General features: G+C 38.1%; 1 protein-coding gene across 2 annotated transcripts in view; it reads right to left on the bottom strand.

Moving 5' to 3' along the window:
• pkn1a (protein kinase N1a) overlaps nt 1-15,928 on the bottom strand; it is a 90,573-nt gene that overhangs the window by 28,892 nt on the left and 45,753 nt on the right. Inside the window, exons 1-4 of one of the 2 annotated variants that reach the window (XM_041784723.1) lie at nt 8,706-8,842; nt 7,736-7,930; nt 4,288-4,393; nt 1,386-1,534 (exon numbers count right to left, since the gene is read on the bottom strand). In XM_041784723.1, the coding sequence (XP_041640657.1) occupies nt 1,386-1,534; nt 4,288-4,393; nt 7,736-7,930; nt 8,706-8,747 (492 nt within the window). In that variant the 5' untranslated portion in view covers nt 8,748-8,842. Of the gene's footprint in view, nt 1-1,385; nt 1,535-4,287; nt 4,394-7,735; nt 7,931-8,705; nt 8,843-15,928 lie in introns of those variants that run through there. The other variant, XM_041784724.1, reaches the window with a different exon arrangement.

Here is a 15,928-nt window from a genome sequence, read left to right as displayed (position 1 = left end):
CACATAGAGTGAAATATTTCAAGCCATTTATTTCTTGAAATGTTGATGATTATGGCTTACAGATAAGAAAACCCAAAATTCAGTGCCTCAAAAAATTAGAATATTACCTAAGATCAATAAAAAATGGATGTTTTAAACAGAAATGTCAGGCTCCTGAAAAATATGTTCAAGGTCTCTTCAAGGTCCCAGAGTCTGGAGGAAGAGTGGAGAGGCACAGAATCCACATTGCTTGAAGTCCAGTGTGAAGTTTCCACAGTCAGTGATGATTTGGGCTGCCATGGCATCTGCTGGTGTTGGTCCACTGTGTTTTCTGAAGTCCACAGTCAACTCAACCATCTACCAGGACATTTTAGAGCACTTCATGATTCCTTCTGCTGACAAGCTTTATGGAGATGCTGATTTCATTTTCCAGCAGGACTTGGCACCTGCCCACACTGCCAAAGGTACCAAAAGCTGGTTCAATGACCATGGTGTTACTGTGCTTGATTGGCCAGCAAACTGGCCTGGCGTCAACCCCATAGAGAATCTATGGGGTATTGTCAACAGGAAAATGAGAGACACAAGACCCAACAATGCAGATGACCCGAAGGCCGCTATCAAAGCAACCTGGACTTCCATTACACCTGAACAGTGCCACAGGCTGATCGTCTCCATGCCACACCGCATTGATGCAGTAATTCATGCAAAAGGAGGCCCAATCGAGTATTGAGTGCATAGACATGAACATACTTTTCAGAAGCCTGACATTTCTGTTTAAAACATCAATTTTTTATTGATCTTAGGTAATATTCTAATTTTTTGAGACACTGAATTTTGGGTTTTCTTATCTGTAAGTCATAATCATCAACATTTCAAGAAATAAATGGCTTGAAATATTTCACTCTATGTGTAACAAGTCTATCTAACATATGGGTTTCACTTTCAGAAAATAGTGACAAAATATATTCAACTTTTTTCATTATATTCAAATTTTTTGAGATGCACCTGTAGTGGTATGAGAGGAAGACTGACTACAGGTGAATCAGATGCTGCATAAAAGAGAATAGGGTTTTATTTGAGAAAGGATGAGGTGTGTGCGCATGAGAGAAGATCTTTGTGTGTTCTAAACCACTTAGCGATTTCCACCTGAGTCAGCAGAAGACAAGGTTATGGATCATTAAGATAGACACACACTGTCAGTTATGACAAAGCTGGGGGAGGGGCATACTGTGTACCCTCTATTAAATAATCTTCTGTACATGTCCATGAGTGTATATGTGCATATGTTTTCATGCACATCTGGGTAATATTATATGAACTACCTTCTACATTTATGCATGTCCGCTTTATATGTTTCTGCTGAGCTGAGTTCATGTGTTTCTATGAAGTAAGTGAATGTCCTGTACCTTTGTGGATCCATTGGAGTAGATGGGGATCATGTTCTCTACCCCCTGCTTGACTTTGAGCTCGATGTTGAGCTGCCTCTCCAGGGCAGCGATGCGTTCCTTGTGCGCTGACGTTCGACTCTCAGACCCAGGAGACTGAGGACATTCATCTGTGGGGGAAAGGATAAAGATATCACTGTATAAAAAAGGAACAAGATGAGGGTTCACATTGATTCCTTTGTTGTAAATACTCTCAGGCGGATTACGCACATCATCTGAAAAATGTTGTTTTTTCCTTGAAATTCTGCTGGAACAAGTGAGGGGTTAATATCCTGGATAGAAAAGAGGATGCTGTAACCAATGTTCTTTTGAATTGAGGTTGAGTACAGCTTTTACCAGCTGGAAACAGACAAAAAGCTCAAACAATTATTTGGCTCCACATGCTGTCCCACCAAGATGGAAAAGGGACAGACAAACCATCAGGTTTTTTTTTCTTTTCACTGCTCTGTAGTCTTGGCCTACATTAACTGTAACAGATTAACAATGCAGATGCTCAAATTATAGTTATTTAGATTTTGTGCATTTTAATGCATGTGCATCCTTTTTGTGCCCTGGTTTCCAACATGACAAACTTCAAACTAAAGCATAAAGAAAGATTTTTTTATATGGAAACTTGAGCAACAAAGATTAAAAAGAAAAAAGATAAAAAGAAAAAAGATGAAAAGAAAAAAAGTGCAATGGTTTAAAACTGCCACAAAACAAGAATTAGAATTTTTAAATTACTTGTAAAATCCAACAATAAAGGCACCTGTTTTGATACCATGACCAAAAAAAAGACCTCCTAGACTTTCAAAACTGGTGAATTTTTGACTTCCAACACACCTGAGTCACTGACGCATACAAAATTAGACATAATGTTAAAAGTAAAATAAAATGAAATATATAACTTTTCAAAACTGTGCACATAAAATTAAATATTGCCACAAAATTTTAACTTATACCTCGGGGTATTTGCAATGGTTCTAAACTCTGTAATGTCTTATTTAGGACATTTTATGAGTGTCGTTGTTTGTCCAGAAATGTGAAGCTGTCAAATGTCTGCAGGTTAGGGATAAAAGAAAACATTATAGGGACCAGGAGACATCCTCATTCTTATTTGCTGACCAGTAAATCAAACAGTTACTGGTTTACCTGACAAAGAGCAGAACAGAGACAAAGGACAGAAAGAGGGCATTTCTAAGCATCTATTAAATGTCACATATTTGAACCCTTTAAGACAAGTTTATACTGGTCTCAGAGGCCCCCAAAGCATGCCTGTGGGGTTTGTTGCTGAAAAAACACTCCACTAGTGGATTTTTGCATGTCTAAAAATTACTCTGTTTCAGGCTCAGCCCTGCTCAGAATGAGCCGTTTCTGTGGCTTTAAATGTTAGTGGGCTGTCTGACTCCACCCCCTGTCTCCGCCCCTCTCAGGAAATGGATGTGGCTCTCCTGATCAGGAAAAGAGGGCGGAACTTTCTTCAGTGTGGCGGGCAACTTAAAAACCTTGGGGCAATGCTAACTCCCAACATGACATCATAAGGGGAAAATCTGAGAATGGCTTGTTTCAGCACGTTTTCTGAAAGGTGAAGAAGGAGAGGGCAGAGGGAAAGGATCCTCCTGATTCTTGGAAGTATTGTGGACAGGTCAGGGGCACATATTTTTTCTGGAAAAGCCTGAAAAAGTGTATTTTGCATAGTATGTGGCCTTTCAACTAAATCATTCACCTTCCTGTGCATTCTTGTGGCGATGTTAACATTTTTATAAGTTCTCTAGGGCATGAATACTCTGAAATAACCAGAAGAAAACTCTCTGTTTTTAACTAGCAGTTCTCCCTCTTCCTACTTAATCTCAGTGTTGATTGCCCACCGCTGATGTGCTGTCTCTCTCACTTGTGACAGCTTTGGGTTGAAAAGTTGACTACATTTATGTTATTTCATAAAAAATACTTTGGTACTATCAAATTTCATTCATACATAAAATAACAGTTAATGTATCATTTAAATCAGTGGTTCTCAACTACTGGGTCAGCACCCAAAAGTGGGTTGCACATCTGTTTTCAGTATGCCTGTGCATGTATGCCTGGAAGAGAAATAGTGTCAAAAAATTCTTTAAATACCTGAAGGTCTAGGTGGACATATATTCATTCATTTTAAATTACACTGTTAAACCATGATATTGGATAAATTTCAATGTTTTCTCAACACTTCCTCTCAAGCTCTTTTTATTAGGGTAACAAGGCTATTTTTCACATGATAAATACTTCCTCCAAATCTCTTGAAAATGGTCAAAAATGTACATATTATCAATAAAATGGAGCATTTTTTTTTCTTTTTCTTTCCCTGTTTTCAATGTTCTGTTTTGTTCCATTATAGTCCTGACTGGAACATTTTACACTAAATAAATACTAATGGTTGAATTTTTCTGATATTTTAGTCCTGATGTGTCCTAAAAGAGATTGTGTTGGGTCGTGAAGCTACACCAGTTGAGAACCACAGATTAAAAGCAGATGTAACTGAAAACTTTGACCACCTGAATACAGTTAAAATGTGTTGAAACCATTCATTAATACATGGCTTTAAAACCATAGTTTGTCCTGGTCTATGTTTTTGCTAATGGGAACTTTAAAAAAAGCTAAACTGAAGTAATTTCTTCTGTTAATGAAATTCGTAATTATCATACAAACACACAAAAAATCTTTCCAGTAGGTTGAACACTTGACAAATGGGGGATTTCATTTAATGATGCTAAAAGCAAATGGACAACAACTTGCCACGAAGTTCTTTGCACAAATACCATCTTTCATAACTACATCTGAGATAAAGAAACCAGAAATAAAAGCGAAAGTAGTCAACCCTAATGCCATTTTTCTTTTGCATAGATACCTTTATTCTCCTCTCCTCCCTTCACCACAATGTGAGCATCCAGTTCCTGCAGCTGAGCGTGAAGGCTGTCTAATCTGCGATTAGAAGACCGCAGCTGATTGTCCACCTGAAAGCATGAACAATGCAGAACAAAACATTACATGTGGCTATAGAGAGGAAATCCACCAGAAAGAAATATCAAATATTCTTCTACTATTAGAATAAAGATTAAGTTTTAAATCTATGATGGATTCTGTAGTAGCTTTGTGGTTAGATTTCTGTTTCTGATTTAACTTAAAATGTACTTGTAATGAACATAATAATATTCTGTAAACTGCACCAGGCAAACAAACAGGTGTAATAACTTCAGAGTAAACCAATGAGCACTACCTTCAGCTTTTTGTCAGCATGCTCTCAGTAGTCTCAGTTTAGAAGCAGTTCAACATTGAGAACTGCACTGCACTTGTCAGTGTCTCTCCTCACCCTCACTGACAAAAGTCAAGAATGTTTTGGACTTCTGACATCAGCTCTGAGCACAACAATGGCAGAAGAAATACCAATCTGACTCATCTTTTTGAGGGTATAATATGCAGGTGTACAGCTGCTGTAAATACCAGGACATCTTTCTTTTAAATTGTTTTCATGTTTTCCAGGTGATTGATCCTTGAAAAAGGAGCAATTGGTGCCACAGAGAAACACTCTGAGGTTATGGGTACTGCTAGGGAAAAGAATGCCATCTGTTGACACAAGACTCAAGCTTATTGAGAGGGAAGCAACATTACGTCAGCACGTAGAAACACCAAAGCCACAAATATATAAATATCTATTAGTCCTGGGCCATATGGCCTAAGTGTCATATTACGGTATTTTTTTCTTTCCCTTTGCAGTAACAGTATTATATCACAGTATTACAAACAAGAAAAGCACTCAGAGAGCACAGGCCTCCGCCATTAGCCCTATCTCCCAATAGTGAAGAATCCTTTAAAAACATTCCTGGATCCAGACAGTGATTCGGATCACTCCTAAAATCTAATCAGTTCTTCCTTATGCCATTTCTGACATTTCCTGAAAATTTCATGAAAATCCATCCATGAAGTTTTGAGTTATGTTGCTAACAAACAAACAAACAAACAAACAAACAAACAAACCCACCTGATCACATAACCTCCTTGGTGGAGGTAATTTAAAAAAAATGCATTTAAATGCATATTCATGTTACTCATGTCTGAGTCTCAGTGTTAACTTCCTTCTCACTGCATTTAGAGTTTTAAGCGTCGTCCCTGATGTGGTGTGTTAAGCTGCTACTGACTTGAGTGTTTATCGTTGATTTAACTTAGCTTTGGCTGCTGTTCCGGCAAGTTTACACAGCTACAGTTCAGAGCTGCTTCTCTGGCCTCATTTAATACTACAGCATGAATCTTTGTCTAATCATAAACTTAAAACAAGAGAGTCATTAGTTAAAACACACCTTTAACACTCTGAGCCCCAAACTATGTTTTAAACTATTGTAGCCTGCCTGGACTTTTTGTCTTAAAAAGTTTGTAAAACATCAACCCTGTGGTACAAAGTCAAGCTCTAAACATCCTTTTCTTCAGGACAACATGAGCTTTAGGAATATGTATGCTGAATGTCACTTGAATTTTAAAAAAGTAATGGGAAAAAAGAAAAAGAAAAAAATATTTGGAAATGAAAACTCTTTTCTTTAATGAACACACAACACAACAGTAAATATTCTTGATTAAGGGTTTCTTTCTGCACAAACTTATTGTTCTATCTTTAAAGACCCTGGAAAGTCACCCAAGTTCCAGGCTTTCTAGAAAATGTTCTGTAAGAAGACAACAGTATGGGCAGTAGGGATGGGCGACACAGACTAAAAGATTTATCATGATATTTTGCTGTATTTATTGCGAAAATGATATAAATCACAATAACAAAAATAGCACCATTCAACACAACCTTATTGGCTAGGTAAAATGTATCAAATTGGCTGCTTAACTACACCAGCTACATAAAAATATAGATATTTAAATATTTTTATATAAATAGATATCTATTCATGTAGGGGTATTTTAGTAAAAAAAAACCTCTGTTGCTTCTACATTTAGATTTAAAGAGAAATTTAGTTGGAAATAGTACAAAGAGTGTTCCAACTTGGCACATTATTAAAAATTTCAGTGTTAACATTAAAAATTGATGCTAAACAAGAAGTATTTACATCACTATTTTACCTTCATTTGGACCATCCTGGATATGTCCAGTTTGCCTCTATCTCTAGTGTTTGAATCCAAAATTCAGTCTTATATCTTCTTTTAAGTCTGGAGGTTCCTTCAGTGGAGCAGAGCTGCCAGGCTCCACCATGTTTTTTTTTTTACAGAGATAAGTCACTTACTGCAAGTCCAAGTTGAAACTCTTGTTGTTAAATCAATAAAAATAAAAATAAGTAAATTTGATACCTTATTTTTAAGTAAGTTTGATTAAGTCCATGATGTATAATTACAATTAAGCTTATAGTGTGGTAGTAGTAGTAACAGTCACATTTTCAGTTATAGTGCATACAGTGCAGTGTTTTAAAGTTGATCTGTCCCTCCATCATACACTTCTGTCTGTCTGCTGTCTGTGAGGTGTGTACTAAAGACACCTGTGCACCAAAACCCACAGCGCTGATAAAAATAAACGTGCATCATGTTATCTATCATATTATGTACATCCTATGTTGTTGTAAATGTTATTATGCTAACCTTATAGAAAATCTACATGAGATGCGAGTTTATTACTCACACTTTCTAAATACTGGACTACGCACTCCGTTATTTCCTCGTATAAACAGTGGCTGTGCATAATGTCCGCGGCTGTAAAATGGAGGAATAGGAATCTTAAAATAAAGAACACTGTGCAAGTTACTGTGGTCTGGTCCACATCTGATTTCCTCCAGATAAAAGACGTAGCTCCTCGTTCAGTAACAAACTCATCCTCTGTTTCAACTCCGCCTTCGGCCATGTTTGTTATGTTTCTGCATGTGAGTTACGAGGGCGTCGCAGTTGATGACGTATGTGTGTGTGACTGTCCCAGACACATACACCATCAACCATAGTTTTTTGCGGTATATCACGAACGATAGCATATTCCTAATGCAGCAGTTCAACCTCATGTATGCACTACAATGCAACACATGCAGTTAAACCAGTGATGACGGTGTTGGAAAATGCAATCCCTGGCTGAAATTTTACCAGTGACGGTACTGAATCCAGTTAACTGACCACCACTAATCACCTCCTATCACAAACACCTCTTCAAGTGTATTTGGGCAAAGTGCTTGGGTAAGGTACAATTGTGGTCACACTGATCAAAGGCCCCTAATCTTAAACCACATTTTTAGTGTGACAAGAGTAAAGCTTGCACAACTATTAAAGGTATTTCAGGTCTTGCTGTACTGAAGCTTTGGGACGATCTAAACACATCTGCCTCTGACCTGCTGCGCATTTCTCTTGTCAGTTGTTGCCCTGCGCAGGTTCTCAGCTCCCTCCTTGATCTTCAGCTCTTTACGGATCTCTCTGCGGATCCTTTCCCGCTGCTCGTCCAGCAGTTGCTGCACACTGGAGTCAGAGAAATCGGAGTTCTGGTCCAGACCAAGTTGCTCCAGAACTGAGAGCCCACCTGGATCACTCTGTAGAAACAAGACAGACAAGTGGAATAAAGAAATTAGGCAACACGGCTAAAGAGAAGATACATATTTTAATATGAAATACAGCCAGCCTGGTGAAGAGGTGCTGAGAATGATGTCTGCTGAAGAGGAAGAGATGGTGAGCAGGATAAGGCAATAATGGGAGAAAAAGATAAAGCGGGAGAGACGATAGCGATGGGGGGCAGGGGGAAGGTTTGGCTACAAATGTTGGAAAAGAGAAGCTAAAAGAAGGGAAAACAGGAGACCGGGAAGCAGTGAGGAATGACAAAAGTTTTTTTCAGTGAGTGTTTAGAATATTTCAGAACAAATCTTCAGTGTCCTACCTGTCAACAGGAAGACTGTTAGAGTCACTGTTGGTTCAAAAGTACTTAGTAATGCTAGTCTAAAGATTTCTGCCAGAACACTAATATAAATACACATTATAACTAAACTCTGTACCATGAACTATGATGTTTACTTTCCTTTTTCAACCCTTTCTCATGAGCTTGCCCCTCTGACTGGATGAAAAATGTCACAAGCACCTGAACTCCAAAGACGAACATTTTACAACTGTAAACAATGGGGCTCCAATCCTGCTCCAGTTTCTGCCCACTTCCTGTGCCATTTAAAAATTCACTTCCAGCAGAGCTATCTGTACAGACCCAACAATCCCAACACAAAATCAGCAACACAACAGCAAAGTGTGTAAGTAACCAGAAATCAGAGTCACTATTACAGGAACGCACTAATCAAACAAACAAGCAAACAAATGCTTCACCTCTGAGCTGTCCTCATCCTCCTCGTCGCCATGCCAACACATAGTCCACACAGCTTTGAAGACCCACAAACACAAGTGGTACACAAATCTTTGGCAGGCTCTTGAGCCTGGTCAAACTGTTAATGCCACACAATGAGGAAAAGGAGTCAAGAGAGGAGAAAAGTGATAAAAAGGGATAAAGAGAGAGAGAGTTAAGTGAGAGAGAAGGGGGAACGCCTCCCAAATAGGATATCCGTCCCCACACCAAGCTGCTCAGGCCTTTCCTGTTTCCTCTGTGATTTTCTGCTGCTGTCAGTGTAGAGAAAAGAGGGACAAAGACTATATCTCAAGATACATTCTCTCCCTCAGAGCTTATTGTAAATCAATATTAGATCTGCAGTGTTAAGCCTGCAAGATATCTTTATGATGCTCACTTATTAATCAGATCTAAATTTGAAACAGTTTTTTTCACTCTTGTTGGGTGTGAGATATGATCTTAAGGGTGGGAACAAGGGGGAGGATGCAGTTTCTAAGTATTGGATCAAAGCCAGAGAGTAAGACTGGGATGCATTTTTTGTTTCCTGCTCAACCTCTAGTTTCCTTTAGGGCTTCACATCTACAAACCCCTAGAGGTGATTTTCGTTCCCCTACAGAAAGAGTACGGGACACAGTTTCATCTGAAACATGATAATAATCTCTATATAAGCAGCACAGGGTGGAGCGAACGCTGTAATGTTAGCCTGTGTAGTTATCACCTAAACTAGAAAATGAGGTTACTTTTTAAAACCTTTAACTCAGAGGAATAACCAGGATCATACAGGTGTGTGGTGTGTCCCACTGCGACAGATGGTTGACCAAAACATCAGCCGAAATCTGGGGAATTTTAGTTCTTTGGTGTTTTTGACAAACTGTTATCATAGTTATTTTTACCCTACCTCCTCAAGTAAAAATGTGCACAAGTTTGTTAGTGATGTGCTTTTGGTTTAAATAATTTAATTTAAAAAAATCTGTATTTTAACAAAAAGTATTAAAAAACAGAAGTTGCATTATAAAGCACACCAGATTATGGAATTAAGAAACTTTGTGATTTGTTGTCAAGTGAAAACAAAAAATGAAAGCCGAGCACCTTTTTTCCTGCATGTTTAGAAATGAGGCTGCTATGCTGCAGCATAGCATCTTTTTATAACCTTATCTCGAACGATTGAGAGTGTTTGATTTCAAGATTTTCCTTTTAAATCTGTTGGACACTGGTCATTTGCACTTTTGTGTCAAATCTATGCTGCAGCCATAGACCCCAGGCAGATTCAGTTCACAGGCAATACACATCGAAATGAAGAAAACAGCAAATCCTGTGATTGGTCTGCTGGGTAGCACTGAGTAACTGTCAGAGTCTGAGTAATGTATATAGGCTCAAGTCTCTCTTTTGGTGTGACGTAAAAAGACTGCAAATGATGATACTCGGCATCCAAAATATCAGATGTGAATTTCCTCGTCCATGTCTCTCATCGGCCAAAAGAGTTTAAAAATTCCCCTATCCTCTGAGTGCTAACAACAGTGTAGGCAACTATGGTGTAGCTACAGTGTAGATCTGACACTGAAATATAAACCAGGTTTAAGTATTCTAACTCATACTTATAATAATACTGTTGATGACATTTCACAACATGATGTTAGTATCTGAGCAAACAGTCAAAGTTAGAGCAATGTTTGTGGTTGCAGATGTTTCAATATTAATAAGGATGACAAAAGTAGAGCAAACTGCACCATTAAATTTCAAGAGACGGGGTGAGGAACATCTGATGAAAATTAAACACATTTTCAAAAATAATTTGAAGAGGTGTAATGGTTTTAAGGAGTCTTGTCAGTACTCATATACAGTGCCGTGAAAAAGTATTTGCCCCCTTTCTGATTCCTGATGTTTTTGCATATTTATCAAACTTAAATGTTTTGGATCATCAAACCAATTTTTATATTTCACAAAGACAACCTAAGTGAATAAAAAAATGCAGTGTCTGCATGATTATTAAATCTTTTATGGGGGGAAAAAAATCCAAACCTATCTGGCCCTATGTAAAAAAGTAATTGCCCCCCGAACCTAATAACTGGTTGTGCTACCCTTGGCAGCAATAACTAAAGTCAAACATTTGCAATAACTGGTGATGAGTCTTTTGCATCACTGTGGAGGAATTTTGGCCCACTCATTATCACAGAATTGTTTTAACTCAGCCATATTGGAGGGTTTTCCAGCATGAACTGCCTGTTTAAGGTCTCACCACAGCATCTCAATTGGATTTAAGTCCTGACTTTGACTTGGCCACTCCAAAACCTTAATTTTGATTTTGATGAGCCATTCAGAGGTGGACTTGCTGGCATATTTCGGGTCATTGTCCTGCTGCATAACCCAAGAGTGCCTGAGCTTGAGGGCATGAACTGATGGCCAGAAATTGGCCTTCAGGATTTTCTGGTAGACAGAAGAATTCATTGTTCCATCAATCAAAGCAAGTGGTCCACGTACTGAAGCAGCAAAGCAGCCCCAGACCATCACACTGCCCCCATGTTTAACTGTTGACATGATGTTTTTTTTATCAAATGCTGTGTAATTTTTACGCCAGATGTAATGAGCCACACACCTTCCAAAAAGTTCAACTTTTGTCTCATCAGTCCACAGAATATTTCTCCATAAGTCTTGGTGATCATCAAGATGTTTCTTGGCAAGTGTCTGTCTTATGGTTGAGTCACGAACACTGACATTAGCTGAAGTCAGTGAGGCCAGCGTTTCTTTGGATGTGGTTCTTGGTTCTTTTGTGACCTCCTGGATGAGTCTTCATTGCACTCTTGGAGTCATTCTGGTTGGCCGACCACTCCTGGGAAGGTTCACCACTGTTCCCAGTTTTCTCCATTAGTGGATAATGGCTCTGACTGTGGTTCGCTGGAGTCCCAAACCCTTGGAAAAGGCTTTGTAACCTTTTCCAGACTGATAGATTTCAATCACTTTGTTTCTCATTTGTTCTTAAAATTTATTTGGATCGTGTCATGATGCAGTTTGTTTTTGAGACCTTGTAGCCTATTTCTCTCTGTCTGACAGTTTCTATTTAAGTGATTTCTTGATTCAACAAATCTGGCGGTAAACAGGCCTGGGTGTGGCCAGTGAAATTTAACTCAGTTTTAACAAAAACTGTGGTTAATCACAGTTAACTCATGATTTAACAAGGGGGCAAGTACTTTTCCACATAGGGCCAGATAGGTTTGGATTTTTTTCACCCCTTGAAAAATTAAATAATCACTCAGACACTGCATTTTGTGTTTACTTGGGTTGTCTTTGTGGAATATAAAATTTGGTTTGATGATCCAAAATATTTAAGTGTGATAAATATGCAAAAAAACTCAGGAATCAGAAATGGGTCAAATACTTTTTCACTGCACTGTAGGTCAATACCCAAATGCTACATGTGCTATGGTTGGAAGAAAAGCAGTATCAATGCATCAGTAAAGGCCGGCTCGGACTACCTGATTTTTTGGGTCGTTTACGACAGCATCACATCAGACTATGCAACAAAAATCTTGTCCCGTCTTGGCCAACAGACTAGCCACACTACAAGTGTAATCATCATTGCTCATCATATGCTGACATCACCACTGTGTGCGAGTTCAAAGGTCCTCAGGGGGGCGTGTCAAAGAGAGCAAATCATAGCTACAACAGAAGCGCTCTATGAGATGCTAGTGGTCTTTTAATCGAAAAAAAACAAAACAAAAAACAAAACAAAAAAAAAAACCAGAAACAATTATGGACTTATCCTGATGTATTAAGAGGATAATAATATGGACTGGCACTCCTTCTAGTAGAGGTTAAGGAATGACTGTGATAACATATCAAGAAAATTTGCCCAGTTCACCTAGCAACATAGCTGCACTGTATATACACATATATCTCCTGGGGCAGAAAAGGTGGGGACTTGTTTAATGTCACTCTGGTAAATGATGATACAAAGAGCAAATGCTCTCCTACTAGTAGGTTTCAGGATTCACATCAATGACATCAAGTCAGGGTGTCAAACAAGATGACAATGCAAGAAAAGTCTTCTTGAGTCGTGGTCATGGGTCATCTTGGACACATTGTAATAACTTTAAGAATAATAACTTTATTTATATTTATATTGTTGATTATATCACATTACAAGAGTGTTCCTCATCCCTGATGAGATAATTGATCCCAGCATTTGAAAATAAGCTGCAATGATGCAGCCAGGTCAAAACCTGACTGAATTTGTGCAGTCTGAGTTTGCCTTCACATGAAGCAAATTAACTTTAACCTTTACTACTTCTGTAAACTGTTAAACAGTCTGGTTCAGGGAAAATTCCTAATGAATTACTTGTCATAGTAGAGGAATTTGAGCTCACAAAGGGGGGATGATTATTTCTGTAATTCTCTGGTAATTTTATGGTTTGTCCGTTCTCCCAATGACTCATATCTCCCTGCCCAAGAACTAAACTGAGTGAGCCTGATAAGGAAAGGAAGGGAACATCAACACTGGACAGACTTTTACTTCCTCTAATTGGAAAGATTGACTGAGTAGATTAGAGTTTCTGTGAATTTAGGGTGAATAATATTAAAACTTTACATAACTTATAGATAATCCTTCCTTTTTACCTCAGGTGAAAATAAAAAAATGTGCACAATGTGCATTTCTGTTGTAGTTCAAAACTGAGCAGAGCTCCTTATGCACGTAAGGAAAAGTCACTGAGAACAAAGCATCAGCAAAGTTCTTTAGCAAGATCTGCAAGTGTTGGGAAAACAGTTTGTTGATGTAAAAAAAAAAAAGAAAAAAAAAAAGCTTTAATTCAAAGCTCTGTGATTCAGGATTATTCTCTTGACCCCCATGTGGATTCTGAAAGTAGAAAGGTTGTAGGATGAAAATGTTGACAGCATCCCAGAAAACAGAAATCTATATTATTCATTTATGACCACAAACTTTTTTTTTTTTTTTTTTTGTTAGTATGCAACTTTCTCCATACTTGTTTTGCTGCACAATTTATCTCATCACAATTGCCATCACAATGTCAGGATGTAAATGACATAATAATATAAAGGCTGCAATCATTTTTATTGTTTTTGAAGATATATTTTGGGGCTTTTTATGCCTTTAATTAGAGAGGAGGACAGTTGATAGAATTTGAAACGGGGACGAGAGGGTGGGGAGAAGACATGCAGGAAAGGAGCCACAGGCAGGACTTGAGTAAGTAGTACTTGAATGGTTTACAGAATGCCTGCAGAAAGGATTTTAAGTTTATTTTGTACAAGCTTGAGCTTTATCTGGCTGTTGGATGGAAGGATGTAAAGCATGGCTCACATATTCAGGGCTTTATCAAACATTTTTATTGTACATTGTTTAGTTAGAACACAGTACTTTCCTATATAATCTAACCAATTTGATTAATTCAGAATTTTGCAATGCAGCAGTTTTCAAAGTGTGAGGCGGGCCTTCCCTGGGGGGGCCACAAGACTTCAGGGGAGGCACAGAACCAGAAACCAGAAAAAAAAGGTGATTTGCTTTGCTAACATCTGATGTGCATGAGGTAAACTGGATGAATTTATAGTTACTAAAGACTATACTATACAGTCGACTACTAAAGTTATAATTTTCCTCTATTGGTCCTTGTGATGCTCTACAGCCACAGCTTTTAATTTGCAAAGATGTACAAGCTAATGACAATATAAGGCAGTGTGATTCCAGTCACTGAAGTAAATACTATGACAGCCTCTGCAAGTGCAGTTTTTTGGCACCGACAATGATCAAAAGTGAGTACGAGGCAAGGCTGAAGGTGGAGGATGATCTGCAGTTATGCAATCCTGCATCAGCGGCATAGATGCAAACTCATAGTTTCTACTAAATTAGAGTGTAGAGCATAGTAGTCAGGTAGTATACAGACCCAAATATCAAATATACAAATGATAAATTCATCCATCCATCCATTTTCTTTATCGTTTATCCCGTTGGGGGACACCGGGTGGGATGGATAAAAGGTCAGAGTTTGGCCAACAGGTCACATCTGCCTGATAAGAAAACTCTTAAATAAATCCACATGTAGGTGCATTTAAATTGTTAGGACACAACAGATTAAAACTGGCAAGTGATATATGTTCATGCCCACATTATTTGCTGAAGGCCAATGTTTGTGAAAATGGGCCGATATCAACCAATACTGATGTTGAACTGATGCATCTGTGCACTACATACCATTTTAGTTTTACAACCTTATTGCTAGCCCCAATAATACTTTATGTGAAATGTGGGTGGACTTCCAGTCCTTTTGGTTTAAATGAGACTTTGCGGTGTAACAACATGCTAATCCTGATTATGAGAGCAATTTGGAGATTAAAATATGTAAGCGTCATCTCTTACAACTTAAACGGGACAATGGTATTATTCCTCCACCTTCTACTGGAGAGGACAAAATTGAGGAATTACCCCAGATAACATATATAACTATATTTAGATAACTTTATTTGCTCAGCATCAGTATTTGCATGGTAACAGGGTCAATCATGTCTAGTTAAAGGAGTCTCGTCATGAACTGAGTAACTGGTACCGGGTGTTACAGAAAATAAACAAAGAACTTTCAGCTTAGAATAATATTTAGCTAGATGCCCAACTTTAAAAAATGACGTAGTATTTGTTAAATTGAAGATTTATGTCTCAAAGCAACCTCTGTTGGCTAAGTCCCTTTAGTAAGTCATTGGAAGAAATGTGTTTTTGCTATTATCATTACTGTACTGGAAGATCCACATTAGTAGCTACAGTACAGCCCCCAAGAATAAAGGTGTTGTCTTTAAGAGATCTCTTTATGTTCAGCTTCTTTATTGATATGAGCAGCACCCAGAGAATTTTTTTTTGATTGTATTTTGCCTTACTTTTGTTTTACATTGCTGTCTACTCCTCTTTGTATATAGCTTTTCTTACCAGCAACAGCTTTTTTTATTATGGTGCTTTCCTTTCTCTGTATAAGTTGTGTTGTAACTCTGTGTTAAAAGTAAAATCCATGGGGAGCAAATCTCCTGTCCCTCACAGCACATCAGGATTTTTAAGATGTGTTGACAGCTGCTGAAGCTGACAGAATACACCCTGACACATATATGGATTCATAGAATAAAAAAATCAGCACCAGATGATCAGTCGTACAAAAACACTGACTTGCTGACACCTCATCCCTGACCTGAGCTCAGCAGTAAAAAGAGGAAGCCAATA

Source organism: Cheilinus undulatus, linkage group 4 (genome assembly GCF_018320785.1).
Source record: "Cheilinus undulatus linkage group 4, ASM1832078v1, whole genome shotgun sequence".
NCBI lineage: Eukaryota > Metazoa > Chordata > Actinopteri > Labriformes > Labridae > Cheilinus > Cheilinus undulatus.
Note: the sequence above shows the minus strand (reverse complement) of the source record. Positions and strands in the feature narration are given on the sequence as shown.